Source organism: Pseudorasbora parva, chromosome 1 (assembly GCF_024679245.1).
Source record: "Pseudorasbora parva isolate DD20220531a chromosome 1, ASM2467924v1, whole genome shotgun sequence".
NCBI lineage: Eukaryota > Metazoa > Chordata > Actinopteri > Cypriniformes > Gobionidae > Pseudorasbora > Pseudorasbora parva.
Genome location: NC_090172.1, coordinates 48,057,154 through 48,076,703, shown reverse-complemented (window position 1 = coordinate 48,076,703; position 19,550 = coordinate 48,057,154). Strand labels below are relative to the sequence as shown.

The 19,550-nt window shown below is 38.7% G+C and overlaps 1 protein-coding gene across 2 annotated transcripts in view; it reads left to right on the top strand.

Annotated features, from left to right (window-relative positions):
• Positions 1–19,550, top strand: part of shroom4 (shroom family member 4) — a 51,744-nt gene continuing 32,194 nt past the window's right edge. The window contains exon 1 of one of the 2 annotated variants that reach the window (XM_067443770.1): positions 1–353. In XM_067443770.1, the coding sequence (XP_067299871.1) occupies positions 228–353 (126 nt within the window). In that variant the 5' untranslated portion in view covers positions 1–227. Of the gene's footprint in view, positions 354–15,459; positions 15,598–19,550 lie in introns of those variants that run through there. The other variant, XM_067443779.1, reaches the window with a different exon arrangement.

Below are 19,550 nucleotides of genomic sequence, written 5' to 3'. Positions count from 1 at the left end.
GTCATAATTTCATTGGTCAGTTAGAGCGAAGCGCTGTCCTAATTGGCCAATCCATCTGTCACTCAATTCTACTCTTCAGTCTCAAGCACTTCCTCCGCTAAGAGTCCACGGAAAGCCCATCACTGGCCAACCCACCGCTTGTCCTCTCATGCCTGGAGTCTCGGTTGTCGTGATGAGGTTGCATCGTGATTGCATGGCGATCGGACGAAGCTGAAAACACAGAAGTTATGATGGAGACCGTAGAGCAGCTGGTGTCGTTCCAGCACATCCATGTGCAACTGAACGGAGGCGCTCCATGGGGATTCACTCTGAAAGGAGGGCTGGAGCACGGCGAGCCGCTCATCATTACTAAAGTAAGACCGGAGTTTGCAAAGTCTTAGAAACTCGTGTGTGTGTGTGTGTGTGTGTGTGTGTGTGTGTGTGTGTGTGTGTGTGTGTGTGTGTGTGTGTGTGTGTGTGTGTGTGTGTGTGTTATTGATATATTCTAACACTTGGTTACTTGTTTTCAGAGTTTAAACTTACTGTTGTTTTTGCTAGGATGAAATGTAACGGTGCGCATTGATAAATGTTTGGGAACTTTGTAAAAACTTGGTGGCAATTGGAAATTGACGTGATATCCAATGCTTGTGTCTAAACTGTTATTTCCACAAATGACATAAATCCCATGATATCTGTGAATCATTGACTTTCAAGATCCATGGAAACCAAAAGAAAGGAATGAAAAATCAATGTTTGCATAAGAGTCAAATTTATACAACAATTTAGTGGATCATTGAACATGGGTGAAATGACCAGCATATATTATTCATTATCCATTCACTATCATGAGTTTTGATAGACCAGTAAATTGGCAAATCTGATTAATTTGCCAAACAGATGGCTATATTAGCCGATTAATCGGCCTGGTTGAAGGACTAAATTCATCCAGTGTCAGATCCAAAATCTATTGACAGCTAACTGTATCTAAGGATTTGTGATTTTATGTATTTTAAAATTTGTGTGAACATTTTGTGAAATGCACATAAATGTATACATTTCGTGTACATACTGGACAAAGTGGTCATTTCAGCTTTCAAATATTTTACAGGGAATTTTGTGTGAATGTTTTGTGACATAAGCATAAATGTAGGCTATTAGTGCGCATCCTATTTGCATTCAGTTGTATTAAATCGCCTGTCTTGCTCTGTAGAAAAGTTGAGTGCATATTTTTAGTATTATAGGTAAATAATATAATAATTCATTCATTTAATATTCATTTAATTTATCGCACACAAAAAATACAGCAGCTTTTATGATAGAAAAGGGACATGGGATTATGAAAATCAGTCTGTAACAATAATGATCAGTTTTAGAGACTCAAACTTTAGAGACATCTCGGGGTTCTTTGCTGCTTTGTGTCATCAGCTCATTTGCTTTATCTTTAGTGTGTAAAACCAACTGGGATGTGGTACTACTGTGCAGTAATTTAGACAAAACCCCTTTATATGTATGAGCCCAAGGCAGATCAGAAATTAGTCATGTCTCATGTCAATAAATATTTGAAACACAATGACTGACCGGTAATAATAAAAAAATAAGCTAAAAATAACTGTAATTATTGAAAAAAGCAACGTTATCCCAAAAATACTTATAGTTCATGCTTTTTTTGAACCCACCTATGACATTTCTTCCAACTATAGAGAAAAGTACACGGAGGTAAGGGAATCCTGTTTTATTTCTTCTCCTCCCACCCCCACTTCCTCTCCAACGGCATTTGACCAACAAGTGTTGATTTATTTTTCTTAAATGAAGATGTTTTGGGGAGACAAGACCCCCAGAGATCACATTCCCAGACTCTGCCCCCTGAGTCAGCGGGGAGAAGGGGGTGGGGGTCATGAGGGGGAGGCTGGTATTTTTTTTGTCTGACAGAGGGAAGAAATTAATTTGATTTGTGCCTTTTCAGCATGTCTTAGAAGGAGTTTACAGTTGTTTATTCTGGTGCTCAAAACATCTTGATAACTTGTAATGTGCGTTGAGTCCGGTTTGGCTGTAGTTGGTAAAATGTCTTTTCTTCTGCTGTGTTTAATTTTAAAATGCTTTACACTTGGCACGCAGCATTGATATCGTCCCTTTTATCGCTCCCAGGCTTTTGACATTTACATGTCATTTGATCATTGTTTCTGCAGGATCAGAATGCATTCAAGATGAGCATTATATTAGTGATTCTGAGATAAAACTCAGTGTTTGCCTTCGCCATTCTGGCAGAGATTCATGCATTACCAATATGTTTCTAAGGTGTCAGAGTTTTATTGTCATTTTTAGTAGTTTCTTTTGAAGTTTTTGTAGCAGGCTAGTTAGTTCTCTGTAAGTGTCAACTCTTGGTTTACGGGGGGCTGGCTCATGGCCAATCTGATAACCTCATATTCACTGGCTGGCTGGACTTGTTAACTGCTTAACCTGAAACACATGCTTTGTTTGACACACAGTCCCTGTATCTGATTCTGCATGCGTCTCTGTCTACCTGCATCACTCGATTTTGAGGACTTTATTTGGATGTCATCATAAATATGATCTACAGAGTCTTCATCAGTGTTGGATTTCATTGTTTATATCTCTTTGCATGAACCTTCTGGGGTACATGCATGGCTCCAGTCGCTGCCAATCACGCTGATAGTTTTTCCATCTGATTTGGAGGCAAAGCACAACCTGCATGTCTATCTCTCCTTTTTTCTCTCATGGAATCTCTTGCCCTCTGATCCTGTCTTCCATCTTTGCACCCTGAGGGCATTATTTTGACCCCCCCCTCCAGTGGTCTCAGAAGACATTTATCTCAAACAGCAAACATAATGACCTGGTGCCCAAGGCTAGACCCAATACACCCCCCAGGTGTTTAACATGTGCTCAAATTAAAATCCCATGACGGGTCATTGTGACCTCAGCCAGGATACTAGGCATCTCCAGGCTACATAAAAGTCTGAATGTTGGAAGTTAAATGGACTCATATGGAATTTAATAGTAACAAACTTGCATCCCATCGTAACTTAATTTTTGAGCTGAACATCTTTAGGGTTTCAAAGCAACTTGTTCCTTGTGTGACAAAACATTGCCAGACTGATTTTCAAAATTGTGGTGAAAAATGCATGTAAACCATTTGTTTACAAAGAATGCTTGGTTATTTTCCACATTTGTGCCTGTGGAACCCCCCAAAAAATCCTCAAAGGCTTTTGCATTGAAATTGGCATTGATTGAACATGGAACAGGCTGATTTATGTATAAAAACCTCATTGTTGCTGCTTCCCCCCCCCCCACCACTTTGTTAATCATCCCTCCCTCACATTCCCTCTCTTTTTTGTTCTCCTGTAAAAGTGGAGATGGAAACATTGCGCATTTCCTTGCATTTCTCTTTTTCTGCTGTGAAGTTTATGTAGACCACATGGCACTCCAATCATCCCTCTCTTCCCACTCCTAATCGGTCAGTGGAACTTATTCTCAGGCGCTGGAGTTTTGAGGTGAAAGAAAGAGAACTTTGGACAGAGAGATGGAAATGTTTTACTGGGTCAAAATGTTTATGTTTTAAGTTTGCTTGCAGTTTGAACTTGCTGTAGAGCAGAATACATACCGCTTGTTTTTATTCCCCCAACAGCTTCGTTCCGGAAGTATTTTTATTTTATTAGTATATTTATTCTTTCCATAGGCAATATCAGTTTTAACCCATATACCAAACCAAACAGCTTAGAGATGAAACACAACATTATAAACTTGGATTCAAAGCCAAGAAAAGAGCGGGAAAAAACACAAAGGATCTGTGTTATAAAAATATATATATTTATCCAAATTATATTTTACAATTATTTATTTAGACAGGTATGAAATACAATATATTTAAACTATTGCTAAAAAGTAAGGAGTGGTGTAAATCTTTTTTATATTTTATAATTAAATTAAATTAACATAGTTTCATCTACAGAAGCATATCATATTAACAACCTTAAAGTTCATGGTAGGTCTGTCTAGAAATGTTTATGCATTTATTGATAAAAATGTGTTGCTTTATTAATAAAAAAAGAGTGGGATTTTATATTCCAGAACCTGACTCTTGCGGTCTATTTTTCTACTTCCATTTTTATCATCCCTATGTTTAAAGTGATCTCTTTGTTTAAAGTAGGATTACTTCCCCATTTCTGTTATTCATTAATGCCATACTTCTGTTTCTGGATAACTTCCCAAATTCAAATCATATCAGTTTTGGAATGCTGCGTGAAACTCATCAGTCTTGAGAGGTAATGCTTCCTTTTCCCACTGTTTTTACAATTGGATTTAATAGGGTAAATATATTGTTTCTTCGATTATTTGATAAAAGGCTGTTTGTTTTGAACGATGTGTTGATTGTGGTGAAGTCCACAGCTGGTTAGGGGTGTGGGAAGGATCTGATATGTGACAGGAATGTGAGCTTGGCTCCCGTTGCCTTTGCCTTGGGCAGGGAGGCTTTGATGGTGGGAGAGATATTGGGGTCTTATTGCCTGAGCCCCTCCACCACAAACACTCACCAGTGTTTCCACATGGTCTCTTAACCGAGCTAGGAGTGACAGGACTTCTAATCAGTGGGGCATGTGTGTTCGTTGTGTGTTTGTTCTCTGAGTGAATGGTTAAATAGTAAAGGTTGTAGTGAAGTAGACACTTCACAAGGAAAATAACGAAAAAATATAACTGCACACTCACTTAGTTATAAACGTATTTTTTAAGAAGACAATTATTTAATAAATGTTTAGCTGAATTTTATATAGGTGCATCCCTAAAAATACATATTTTATATAAAATATTGACAATATTTTCCCACCCTTAACCCACCCTTAATTTTCCCACACTGTCACACGATTTTTGAGATTGGACTGTGCAAAATTGACACTGAATAAACCGGCTTGTGTGAATTTGGGATGCTAACGATTAATTGTTGATAATTATTGAATCGATAAAACTGATGGTTGATTAAGCAAGGTGATCAAGGCTGATTTATACTTCTGCGTCAAACCTATTTTTGTAGCTACGTTGTAGGCTGGGTGTAGCCTGTGGTATAGCCTGACATGCACTTCTCCAAAAATGTAACGTGTCAATTCGATGCGGACCACAAACGCTGTGATTGGTCTGTCAGAAGCGTGCTCCAGCTGTAATGAAGTGTCCGATTGGCCTCTACCATAGACTGTAAAAAAATATGGACGTAGTGTCCGTGACGTCACCCATAGGATTCCGATAAGCCGTTCTGAAGCGTAAAGTAGGGGCGAGCTGGGCATTGCCATCTTGTGAGCGAGTCATCGCGTGTCACTCCCGGATAACAGAAAATGGGCAAAAAGGCGGGATGCGCACGGAGCTGAGGTGACGCAATGACTATAGACGCCGGATAAATGGCTATCCACTTGCAACCACGCCCTTAATTATGCAGAACTTTAAGGCTTTATATAACGTAAACGAATGAGTTATAAAAAAATTCACCTCCCTCACAGTTGTCATGAAGATCAAAATTAGCCTTATAGGCCAAAAACACAATTTGTACCAGGCTGTAAACATGTTTTTTTCTGCTATAAAGTTGGGACTGTTAACATGGGGCTCAATGAGATTCTGCTCCTTTCTGGAGCCTGCCTCTAGTGGCCAGTTAAGGGATTACATTTTACATTACTTCCGTATTGGCTTCAAGAGAGATCGCGGGAGGTTGCCGCTTGGCCTCTACACATCATTCCTTCCCACTATACCCTCCCATCATACCCGCGATCCACGCTGTGTCCGAAAACGAATACTTCCCCACTACATAGCATGTGAAAAAGTGTATGCCAACAGAGTAGTATATGTGAATACAGTGAGTATTTGAAAAACAGTATAGGCAAAAAGTCCCTGGATGACCTAATACTTCTGTGAGATTCTGAAGTACGCATTCGTTGGACACTTTACTATCCTACGAGGAACAGAAGACAAGCAACGCAACGGACGCTGGTAGGTCACATGATGATGACAACATGGCGGATGTAGTACGTCTAGATTACAGTCATACTACCCACATTCATACTATATAGAACATATGTTTTTTAATGGTTGCGAAGTTAAAATTCAAATGTAGCTCCTACTCAGACAGTTGGACGCACCACCAGATTCCATTGGTTAAACTTTCAATTGAGGTTGGAAAACACTCCGTCATAATGATGATGCTGGATCCCGGAAGTCCTATAGCTTTAGCAAAGCAGCATGTCATGTCACTCCATGATTTACGCATTATCTTGTTGTGTTTGGGCTCGTTTGAGATGACCCGCTCTGAATAAAGACAATCTATCATGGTTTGCTAATGTTTCGCATAGTTAAAAACCAAAACGTGGTACAAAAGCAGCATGTGTATACTGTTTACATGTGTGTTGGCTGTGCTTTTTCATGAAAAAACTTGGTGTAGTTTGATCTGAAACATATGCTTGTTATATTCTGATAGTTGAGACCTTTAACGATATATGACACGGGTCTATCCAACTTTTATATAGGATTATTTTACAGATCCCAGTGATGGTCATATTCCCTATATTCACTGTAATTCCATACTTCTTAGCTTTAAAATTACACTTATTTTGTGTTGATGAAGCAAGTGGTTGTTAAGTAAAGGGGTGATTCAGTAGTGCCCCCCGCTTTGCATTTAAGAGGTTAATTATAGGGATTAATTGATTGTCAATTTAAACAACGGTTATGGGAATGTATGTACATTTATCCAGAGTATGGAGATGATTATGACTGTCTTTCCTAATTTGGTATAATTATAGGCATACAGTTTAACCTCAGTGTAGCCTGATGAAATGCGAGTTTGTGGTGCATTTAGGATTTTTTTGTGAAGACACATGGTAAATGATAATCAGGGAGTCAGTTTTCAAAGTTCATCTGTGTTCTGCAGGGGACCTGACCACATCAAACACTCCACCAAAAGTTTTGTCTGCCAACCTCGTATCCAACATTTGGGCTCAACAAGCCGTCAAAACCACTCCAAAGTCTTTGCTCCCAGGGAGGTGAGTCTGGGGGAAGGAGGTTCATGTGTGTGGAGGAGGTTAGCTGAGGGGACAAGGTCACTTCACACACATTACGACCTCAAAAGACTCTATGGCCCTATTCATAAATGGCAGGAAACTGAGGAATGACAGGTCCAAAATTGAGCCATCATTATGCCCTTCCTCTTACCATGCACCCTGTCGTCCTGTCTGCTATGACAGTGATGGATCAATCCAAGATATCTTTGGTCCAAAGGTTGCTGACTCTCTGACATCCACCATTGTCTTTTTCGGAAACGAGGCCTGCTCTATGCTCAATAGTTGCAATTGAGGCTATAATAGAGCAATCTCACAGCAACGGGGTGACTTCAAGCATGTCGGACTTCCAGATATGTGCATTTTCAGATTACGGATCGTACGTCCAATATTTATGTACATGCACACTTCCATTGCTACAATAACAACCTAACTCACCAAAGTAATTTATTGCCAAGTGTACTGTGAAGTGGTTTGATGTTCCTTTAATTTGCCTCTCACTGAACTTTGTTAAAACAAAGACAATATCTGCCCGTCAGGAGGCTTCTTCTTGGCTGCACTTCAAAAATGGCTTCTCACCTCTAGAGGAGAGAGACCTTGTTATGAGAGCACACACACTGCTGTTTCTGGACGTGCATCAAAAGGTGGAGGTTTTCCCAGTGCACGTCTAAAGCATGATTGATCACTTTGGGATGTTTGTGGAAATGTCCACCAGCGGTGATGTATGTTGTCCTGATCGTCTTAAGAATGGATTTTTAAGTGAGTCGAATAAGCTGTACTGAGTTAAGAATGTGATCAAGTAACTGAACAATAAAGGCAGGTTGTTGATCTGGGTGTCATGTATGAGATTAGTGATGTGCTAATACTGACTCTGGGTGAGTGTTGGGTTTCCAGTATGAATGCCAATTAATGTGGTTTAATTTCGGTTTTGATATGTGTGCTCATGTGCCTGGTAATATAATATCAGAGCTTTCTGTGTTCAATTAGTCAGCCGCTAAAAGACTTTTTAGAAACACTTATAGTAATGATTTGTAAGTAGGACATTTTAAAACTATGACAGTTTTAAAGGTATAGTACACTCAAAAATAGAGATACTTGTATCATTTACTTAAAGGGGGGGTGAAATGCTGTTTCATGCATACTGAGCTTTTTACACCTTTAAAGACTTGGATTCCCATCCTAAACATAGACAAAGTTTCAAAAACTAATGTTGGACGTTTGATGGAGTATTTCTGTGTTAAAAATACTCCTTCCGGTTTCTCACAAGTTTCGGCGAGTTTTTTTCGAGTATGGGTCTACTTGACGTTAAATAGAGCGGAAGGTCCTTGTATGGGCTGTACGGGCTCTTCTCCCGGAAGGGTGCGCGCGCGCGCGCGTGACTAGAGGGAGAGAGAGGAAATGCACGCTGTAAACAGTCTCTCAGGTGCAGATCCAGTCGTCCGTGAACACTTATGTCGCGCCGCGCTCCACTTTATTCCTATGGGTGACGTCGAGCGACTTCAACGCTTCAGCACAGCATTCCGGGAAGGCAGCGCTGCATTTGAACCGATTTGAACGCAGAAATGACGGGAAGCTTCATGGCATCGCTTCAGTCGCGTCGCAAAGTGGATTTCCACGGTCACTGCTGTCACAGGACTTCACCAAATCATACCAAAGAAGTGTGTTTTTGACAGAGCGGTCCTGCTTTGGAAGCAGCCGGTGAGTTAATCAACTTCAAATGTCTCTGCTATTGGCTACCGTCGCATGAGTAAACATCAGTAAACGATACGATCGCGTGCTTCGTCATTCAAATGCGCTAACGGTTACTCTGTTGTTCTGTATAACGTTACACTATTCTGACTCTGACGTGCAAAACCGTTTTGCTTGCTACCTCTAAGGTCTAGTCACATACAATAGTCCATAAACCGAATCATGTCCTCATAAACTGCACACAAAGGCCCCTAAATACAGTACATACCACAGAGACGGACATCCTGATGTTGCCGTTTCTCCTGTTCAATTTATTTCAGCCTCAGATTTGATTGTGGATCATTATCTGTATTAGCTGAGATAGATGGGTTTCTCCACGCTTGAGGACGTCACCGCTTTGCGCGCTTGTCATTCTTTAGCTCCGCCCACACGATACGCCTCCAGGCGCTCGGTTTTTTCCGGAAAGACTCGGTACAGCCCATATTTCTTTCATAAATATGATAAAACTAAAGACTTTTCGGAGATATGAAGGATGCAATACTACTCTATAGGTACTCAAGATTGACATGAGATTGACTGAAACTGAGTGTTTCACCCCCCCTTTAACTTTAGCATTATTTATATTGTCATTGTTTTTTCCCCTATTTAGCCATAATTCATTTTGATTTCAGTTTGTCATTTTAGTACTTTTTTCAGTTAGTTGCCAGTTTTTCACTTAGCTTTTTAAGTTTAATTTAAAATCTCAATACAGATTTTAAAAATGATGCTCTGATCAATCAGCCGCAGAATGTTATCAGCCGAAAATCACATTCTATGATTCAATCGGATTCAGACGTCACTAAATTTGCCCAATCTCACGAACAGATTGCAATTTGATGAGATAAACCCTTAAAAAGTTGCCAACGATGCACAAAGTATACAGAGGGGGCTTTTGTGCCGCAAGCGATTTGGTGTTGATTTTTAAACGAGCCCACACAACAAAAGTGAGAAAATGATGTGTGGCTAAAGCTATAGGTCTTCTAGAGTCCAATCTTGTTCATTGCAATCATGACAGTGTTTTCCAACGTCATTTGAAAGGTTGAAACCATTGGAAACCAATGGAAACTAGATCTTGGTTATGGTGGGTAGGGACAGTGTGGACCAATCAGACACTGTTTTACAGTTAAAGCATGCTTGGATCACTCAGATTGACAGGTCTTGATTTACCATACACTATAAAAAAGAAGATTATCAAAAACCAAACTTGATTTTATGACCCTGCATATACTTTCTAATAGTAGTCATCCTGTCGAGCATGTAAATCAATAAAATTGCATCACTTTTTGGGGGGGTTTCTCTGCAATGTTGTAAGCACCTTCTAACATGATGATAATCTATTTTCTTCTAAATTGTATTTCAAATGAGACCATATTTGATGATTCCTTTATAGGGTTAATAAAAATTAGACATTTATTTTAAGTGTGCCACTTGAAATCACATGCAATCATTTAAAATGCCTTAGGGTGTTGGGGTTAATAGTGACAGCCAATAGAAAGCTTACATATCGATTATATAAAGCTTGAATGATCGGCCAATTATGATGACAAAAATCCTTATCGAGCACCCCTAAAATTAACAATAACGACACTATTTTAAATACAATTAATGTGAATGGGGACTGAGGTGGTGAGCTCCAAAAATATAAAAAAAGCACCATAAAAGCGCTGTTTCCAAGTCGTTTGAAGCCATATAATCATTTTGAATTCAATTATTCAATGTTCAATTTTCAGCATTATTATATCTAATATTTGCCTTCATGTACATTCAAATTCCTCCAGATGTGCCAGGCGTGATGTCAGTGGTGTCAAGCCGCATTGGTTATTGTTCTCTTATAACTGTTTACCATATGCCATATTTGAGTGTATGTGATTGTGAACTCAAATTAAACTTGAGAGCTACAAGAAAGCATTTGCCACAACATTAGGGTGACTAACATTTTTTTTCAGACTTCTCCCTTTTTGGATGAACTATCCTTTTAAATCGTTTCATGGAAACAAATTGTAGTTATTTCCATGTTAGGCGTGTCATTTGTTCAGCAAGGACATTTTTAATTAGGACATATCTGAACAATGACCGTTGTAATCCCGCAGCTTGGTTAATGAGCTGATCTTTGTTTGAAGTGATGTTCAGTGAATGTTGTTTAGCATGTTTTGACTTCGAATTAGGTGTTGCTTTGCCGTTTTAATGGTCTGACAAGAAAAGGTGCAAACAGCATTTGGCGGTTAAGACTGTGAAGGCAAACAAATTGAGGAATGTGATAAAGCAATTCTCCACAGAAAGGCATTTCTTCCTCACGAGTCTCCTTGAAACAAAACATGCTCTGTACATCTTGTGTGTGTTGGACTAAATGATTCTTGATGTGTTTCTCTCTACTTTTTTATATTTGCACTTTTTCTTATTTGTTGGCTACATTTCTTTGGCAAGTAATTTGTCAACCAAAAAGCCTCTCCTATGAATATAGGTCACTGGCTGTTGATTTAGTTGCAGTGGTGACCTATGGCTGTGTGTCACACCTTTAAAAGTCCCGGAGCACAATGGAACTTTAGACTAAGTCGGGCCGCAGCCATAGCTCAGCAGACTGAGGTAGCGCTCTCTCATTTTCCCCCAGCCTGAGCCTTGAATGAAGCCTTTGTCACCCTCTCACTCACGCTGTCTCACCCACCTTTTCTCTCTCAGCCTCTCTCTCTTTCTCCCTCCACCCCCACTCTTCTGTCTTTCCTCATAAATGAAGGAGCTTAACGATATTCTCACCCACTCTGACCTTGAATGCATCCAAGTATGTCACTTTTCCAGGTTCGCCTGCGTTCCAAAGTCTAAACTCTTACTTGGAGCCAAATCTCCCTTCCTGCGGTCCGGATCCTTCACTCCCATCTCCTCCCCATTTATGAGATCAGGCCAGCTCAAGGACAGAGGTGTCCCAGCTTGCATCGGTCCCGGTGACCTCGGATACTGAAGAAAAAACGTTCTGATAAGCCCTTTGTTCTTAGTGGGGGAGCTTTGTTTCTGCTTTGCTGTAGTGCTGAGAGGTGTTTTCTTAGCTCCAGATAAACTGAATTTGTGTGTGGGGGGATAGATAAAGAAACTTCAGTAGGGATAATGCATATGTCAGTCAGACAGTCAGTCAGTCGGGTTGTGTTGTTGAGTGGAGGCTCAAATCCTTGTCCAACACTAGACAAAGGCAGTGCTGCAGAGGAGGGGGTTACTCAGGGCTCGCAACCTCATTCTTCTCTCTTTTATGAGCAACAGAAGACTGTGACGCAAGTCTGGGTGCTTGAATACATTCACTGACCACCAGCTTACAGAGCTTTGAATACAACTTCTCATCAATTCCTGTTGTGTAGCTTAAATACCTTCATCAATGAGAATATATTACGTTAGTTCAGCAAAATTACCTAGAAATTTCCCCTTTGGAATAAATATTAATATATATATATATATATATATATATATATATATATATATATATATATATATATATATATATATATATATATATATATATATATATATATATATATATATATATATATATATATATATATATATATATATAATATATTTTTTTTAGAAAACTAATTTGTTTATTATAGCAAACGAGAAACTTAAACAACAAAAAAAAAGATTATTATTTAATATATGTATTCAACTTTCACAAAAGATTTCTGATGTCTTTCAGTCCATGGACAAAGTAAGAACTTCTGTTAATTTACCAATTGTGCTTTATTATCTTAATTTGACAAAAAAATGTAATCTTTTTTTATTACTATCTTGTATTGGCTGAAATCGGTCCATCATTAGTTTTTACCATGTTACCACTTACCGCACATGCACTGTAAAACATTTTTAGTAATTGTATGCAACGGTCTATTTTTTTGTATGGTAACAGATTTTTACTGTAGCGTTTAACATTTAAAAAAGTATACTTGTATATTTTTTACATGTAAAAACAATTTATATCTAAATAGTTTACCACAAAATTATGTATACATTACAAATAAAGTAACTTACGTAAATTTACCTTATTTTACAGAAAATAGTTATTAAACAAATACATAATGAATACTTTTAAAATAGAACTCTTTTCAAATTATATCACTTAATGTATGGGGAATTTCCTACATTGTGTTATGAAACATACCTTGTTAGAACCTTTTATTTTTTTGACTTGTTTGTAAAAAAACAAAAAACAAAAAAAACTTAAAGCTGCAATCATATGTGAAAAGTCTTGTGAAGATATATGGAGGAATCACACCAAGGAGTTTTAAGTTTCATGGAATGAGATGGGGAAGTTTCCTGAAGAGGATTTGGGTGGGAATGGCAGCTGTTAGGCCTCGTCTTGTGGAGGCCAATGGCGGATTCTGGGCACAATGGGGTTTCCAGAGTGACCCACTGACTCTGCTTTTGATTGCTGTGGAATGAAAGCAAATCCTGGGATAGCTGACTGTGTGTGTGTGTATATACTTTATGTGCGTCTGGGCATGTTTGTGTTTTTTGAATGGATGTTCTGAATTGCATTCCCCCTAGATTTTGGCATTTGGTATTAATTTTCATATTGAATATGTATAAACACTTGCAGGGGAACAAGTTGCTATGCAGTGAGCCAGTTGGGAACATTATTGTGTTTCAGGCAAGGAAACACGCTTAATGATAAATACATGGCATGGTTGTAGTTTTGCCATAAGTTTCACTCCATGCTATAATAGTTCAGGATAAGTGTTTATTCCAGTTTTGATTTTATTGTAAATTGCATTGACAAATTCTTAACTTAAAGGGTTAGTTCACCCAAAAATTAAAATTATTTCATTAATTACTCACCCTCATGCCGTTGGACACCCGTAACACCTTCGTTCATCTTGGGACACAAATTAAGATATTTTATTTGAAAGCTGATGGCTGAGAAAGGCTTCAGATAGGCCTCCATTGGCATTCAGTACATTCCCACTCACAAGACCCACTAAAAACATCGATACAAAGTCCATCTCACTACAGTGGCTGTACAATAATTTTACAAAGCGACGAAAATAGTTATTGTGCGCACAAAAATCAAAATAACGACTTCGTCCACCAAGTTATTGACGTGAACTCGACACATGCGCGAGAATATGACGCAGATCTGCCGTTTGGATACATGACCTAAAAGAGGAGAAGCGCCGCTATCGAATGAGTTCACGTCCGAGACTTACACGGAAGACAATAACTTGGCGGATAATAATGTCATTATTTAGATTTTTTTTGCCCACAAAAAATATTCTCGTCACTTCGTAAAATTATTGTACAGCCACTGTAGTGAGATGGACTTTGTAACAACGTTTTTAGTGCCTTTTATGGGTCTTGTAAGTGGGAATGACGCTTTTCTCAGCCATCAGCTTTCAACAAAAATATCTTCATTTGTGTTCCAAAGATGAACAATGGTGTTACGTGTCCAACGACATGAGAGTAATTAATGAAATAATTTTCATTTTTGGGTGAACCCTTTAATTGTACACACACGTATTTAAGTCTACATTTCCATTTGGCTCATTCTAGACATTTAAAATGTATCATAAGTAAAACTTTAGTTAGAATATAGTGTTGTCTTTGTCCTTTTTTTCTTTTGGTACATTTGCATTCCCACATATACATGTGACTTGTACTTTCCTTGCTCCAACTGTTGTGATTGTCTGTTGTTTTTTCCGTCAGGATAACTAGCTAAAAAGAGCCAAAACCCATGTTCACCACACTTCCTAGATCTGCCTTGGATGTCTTCGTCTCACACACTTCCTTATAATCCCACACCTTTTTTTCCCATTTTTCCATGGCCACATTTTGAGTGTGCGCATCCTTTCCCAGAGGGATCAGAGACATTGTTTCAAATCAGCTGTTGAAGGACTATAAAAAGTGTGGTATTCTTTTTTTCTCATGCATATGTTACCCCTATTTTAATTAATTTCTATGTAAAGCACTTTGAATTGCCATTGGGTATAAAATGTGCTATACAAATAAACTTGCCTTGCCTTGCATGTGATGTTTTGGCACGAGATTTATAGTAATAAGTCATATAGACACAGGTCACCCTTATACTCCGGGGGTGTTTCTGTGCTCTGTACCTCTGGCTGCTCTCTGTTCGTGGTTTTCTGACTGGGGAAACCATTACAGGGATTGATAAAGCAGCACTTGTTTTAAAGTAGTGTTCTTGGACAACCCTCCTCTGCGAAAGGTCTCGCTGGAAAAAGTTGTGAATTACAGCTGAAAAATGATGGTGTCAAAACAAATTGTAGGTTTTGTGAAAAATGCTATGACAATTTCCTTACTAATTTATTCAATAGTTTATTCAAAGACTGAACCCTCCCTGATTAGTGTCAGTCAAAATTAAATAGTATTGCCCTTTAATGGAACATCATGTTGTAAAATACAACTTGACATGTCCGTTCTGCACTCTTATTACTCAAATGTTCACTCTCCTTGTCTGCATTTCACATTGCAGCCAGCGTCCAAGTGTTTTCTATAAAACGGGCAACTGTGTTCCCTGTGTTTCTTTGCCTGTTGCGGGATAGGCAATGCTTGGTTAGACCCATCTGGTTTCTAGGCAGCTCAGGCGGACTGTTCCCTGGCCAGCTGTGGCATAATGGCGGGCAGTGAGCCAGACTGGCAAAGAGCGACGCCCTGTTATTTATAGAGCGATAGAGGGGGTGACCTCATGCCGCCAGGAGTGATGCAGGCACTGGGAGACAGGGAGTCCATTCTTCACTGCTGCAGAGGCCCGAGGTCCATATAGAGCCTCTTCTCGCTACAGATTGCTTTTCATCCTCATACTCTGATTAACGTGATGAATACGAAAACCGATCTGATCCCTGATGTGTTGATACAGGTAAAACTTTTGCATTGTTAACAACTAATCCAAAAGTCCATTGCATGAGAATTTTCTTTGTATGTTGGATTTTTGCATGCATTACGCAAGATAATATATTAAACAATGAAATGGCTAGCAGTGGACTTCTGTAGGAAAATGTATGTTTCATTTATTATTCTGGAACTGAATGTAAAACATTTCCAAAGGGAAAAACAAATACAATTTAGCATAAAATATAAATTCACCCTATTTCCTAAATATATCTTAAAGCTGCTGTCCGTAAAAAATTTTGTGTTCAAGATTTACAAAAAATATAAACTTAGAATGTACATGAATCCATTTTCCAAACCATGTTTTTGTCTTACCCTGTATTATTTTGGTACACTTATAATAAGCGTTTATATTGTGGAGGAGCACAGTCCCTGCGTCTCTGTCATAGACATAAACAGAGAGAAGTAGCTCCGGCTGCAATGTTCTTCCACAAGAAGCATGCAGTTCTATAAATTAACCGCTAGAGCACAAAAAGTTATGGACTGCAGCTTTAATGATCTCATTGTGAATGAATCATTGATTCATAATGAATGATTCATTCACAATGAATCATTCATCCATGGATTTTTCTCCATTTTCTCTGGTGTTGTATGCTGGATTTCTCCAATCGTTTTGTCTGCTTAAACTCTTCCCATTTCTTACAATCCACTGCAAGTTTGCATTCAGATCTGCCTACATCCAATCAAAAACTGGATAGATCTTTTTTTTGATATACATCACAATACAGAAGAATTTTTTTTGCTGCTACTTTCATTACATTACGACTTTGACTGTTAAAACCATACTTTTTAAAAAAACATTTTTTTAAGTTAGATGTCAACCTTCTTAGTATTCCTCAATAAATTCATTATAAACAATATAAAAAGCAAAAATTATAAAATAATGTGTGTACATGTTGCATGTTGCATGTTGCATGTCGCTATCAACCCGGGGTGTGAGGGGGGGGGGGGCACTCAGTTTCAGTCAATCTCATGTCAATCTTGAGTACCTGTAGAGTAGTATTGCATCCTTCATATCTCCGAAAAGTCTTTAGTTTTATTATATTTATAAAAGAAATATAGGCTGTACCGAGTCTTTCTGGAAAAAAACGAGCGCCTGGAGGCATATCGAGTGGGCGGAGCTAAAGAATGACGAGCGCGCAGCTACTGCACGAGAGCTTCTGAAAGTTGACATCCTCAAGCATGAAGATGAAAACGTTACCCTAAATAAACCATGGCTATCAGATTCAACTAATACAGATATGATCCAGAATCAGATCCGGAGGCTGAAATAAATTGAACAGGGGAAGCAACAACAGCAGGACGTCCGTCTCTGTGGTATGTACTGTATTTAGTGGCCTGTCAACATTTGTCTGTGTTTACTCGCAGTTTATGAGGACATGATTCGGTTTATGGACTTTTGTATGCGACTAAACCTTAGTAGTAGCAAGCAAAACGGTTTTGCACGTAAAACCTTGTAATCCAGACTTTAACAGTGTAAAAAGCTCAGTATGCATGAAACAGCATTTCACCCCCCCCCCTTTAACCATTATTCCGCAATGTCTGATTCACGATGAAGTGATGTTTACACTTATAGTTGCTGCAAGCACAAAACAAAAGAATAGGAAGCATCATCAGCAAAACTTGAAATGGTTCAGCAATTTACTAACACAATCAAATATTAGTCTAGTGATGGTGGATCTGGTAAAGAAGCTGGCAGCTATCAAAATATTGATTTTGAAGATGTTGAAAAAGATAGTTTTGAGATTTTGTTTGAAACCGAGAATATGAGCCAGATATGAGCCTGAATGTAATGGGAAATGAACTCCGACGAGGACAATGATGGTGTAAAACATCTGCTCAAACTAAACCCTTCCAAGCTCCAAAAGGTAACAAAATATGATTTATTCATTAGTTAACATGAACTAATAATAAACTGCACTTTCATTATTTACTAATGCATTAATAAAATCTTGTTAGCATTAGTTAATGCACTATGAACTAACATGAAAAAACCATGAACAGCTGAATTTTCATAAACTAGCCTAGGTCTAAAATGTGTTATTTATTTCCAGCCATAGTGGGTCGGATGAATGGCATACAAAAAAATAAGTGGGTCGCAGTAGGCAAAAGGTTGAAAAACCCTGATCTAATCAACCAATCACATGGCAGTTGCTTCAATGCATTTAGGGGTGTGGTCCTGGTCAAGACAATCTCCTGAACTCCAAACTGAATGTCAGAATGGGAAAAAAGATGATTTAAGCAGTTTTGTGTGTGGAGTTGTTGTTGTAAAGCTTAAACAGAATGAGAGCATGGATCCATCATGCCAGATGGGCCGGTCTGAGTATTTCACAATCTGATCAGTTACTGGGATTTTCACGCACAAGCATTTCTAGGGTTTACAAAGAATGGTGTGAAAAGGGAAAAACATCCATTATGTGGCAGTCCTCTGGGCGAAAGTGCCTTGTTGATGCTAGAGGTCAGAGGAGAATGGGCCGACTGATTCAAGCTGATAGAAGAGCAACTTTTACTAAAATAACCACTCGTTACAACCGAGGTATGCAGCAAAGCATTTGTGAATCCACAACACGCACAACCTTGAGGCGGATGGGCTACAACAGCAGAAGACCCCACCGGGTACCACTCATCTCCATACAAATAGGAAAAAGAGGCTACAATTTGCACAAGCTCACCAAAATTGGCCAGTTGAAGACTGGAAAATTTTTGCCTGGTCTGATGAGTCTCGATTTCTGTTGAAACATTCAGATGGTAGAGTCAGAATTTGGCTTAAACAGAATGAGAGCATGGATCCATCATGCCTTGTTACCACTGTGCAGGCTGGTGGTGGTGGTGTAATGGTGTGGGGGATGTTTTCTTGGCACACTTTAGGCCCCTTAGTGTCAATTGGGCATCATTTAAATGCCCAACCTACTTGAGCATTGTTTCTGACTATGTCCATCCTGTTATCACCATGTACCCATTCTCTGATGGCTACTTCCAGCAGGATAATGCACCATGTCACAAAGCTTGAATCATTTCAAATTGGTTTCTTGAACATGACAATGAGTTCAGTGTACTAAAATGAGCCCCCACAGTCCCCAGATCTCAACCCAATAGAGCATCTTTGGGATGTGGTGGAACGTGAGCTTTGTGCCCTGGATGTGCATCCCAAAAATCTCCATCAACTGCGAGATGCTATCCTATCAATATGGGCCAACATTTCTAAAGAATGCTTTCCGCATCTTGTTGAAAAATGCCATAAAGAATTAAGGCAGTTCTGAAGGCAAAAGGGGGTCAAACACAGTATTAGTATGGTGTTCCTAATAATCCTTTAGGTGAGTGTGTGTGTATATATATATATATATATAATATATGCTAAAGACCTGAATATGTAATAATAATAATATGTAATAATAATTAGCGAAACATACATCCATTAAAAGTTGCAGTGTGTAGTAGATATGAGGATCTATTGACAGAAAGGCAATATAATATACACAACTATGCTTTCAGTGGTGTATAAAGGTCCTACATAATGTACCATTATGTTTTTATTACCTTATAATGAGCCAAAAAAGTACACACTGAACCTTAAAGGGTTAATTGCAAAATTTGTTTTAATTGTTGGGCATTAAATATGCCTGGCGAATGGCAAAATGGGGGAAAAAATATAGAGACGCGCGGGTGACTTGAGTTGGGTCAGTAAGTAACCACCCCAAACCACATAGCAACTGCATAGCAATGAACTAAAACTAATTTGAACACCTTAACAACTAACAAATACCTACGTATAACAGTGATTTGGCAAATTTTGTCCTTACTCAGGACTAGAGACATCACATGATTTAGACTTGGCCTTTTTTTTTAGTGTTAACTTATTTAATACTGGATTGTTTGCAGTGTGTAGTTCTGAGTCAGCCCACATGTCCTTTGTGATGAATT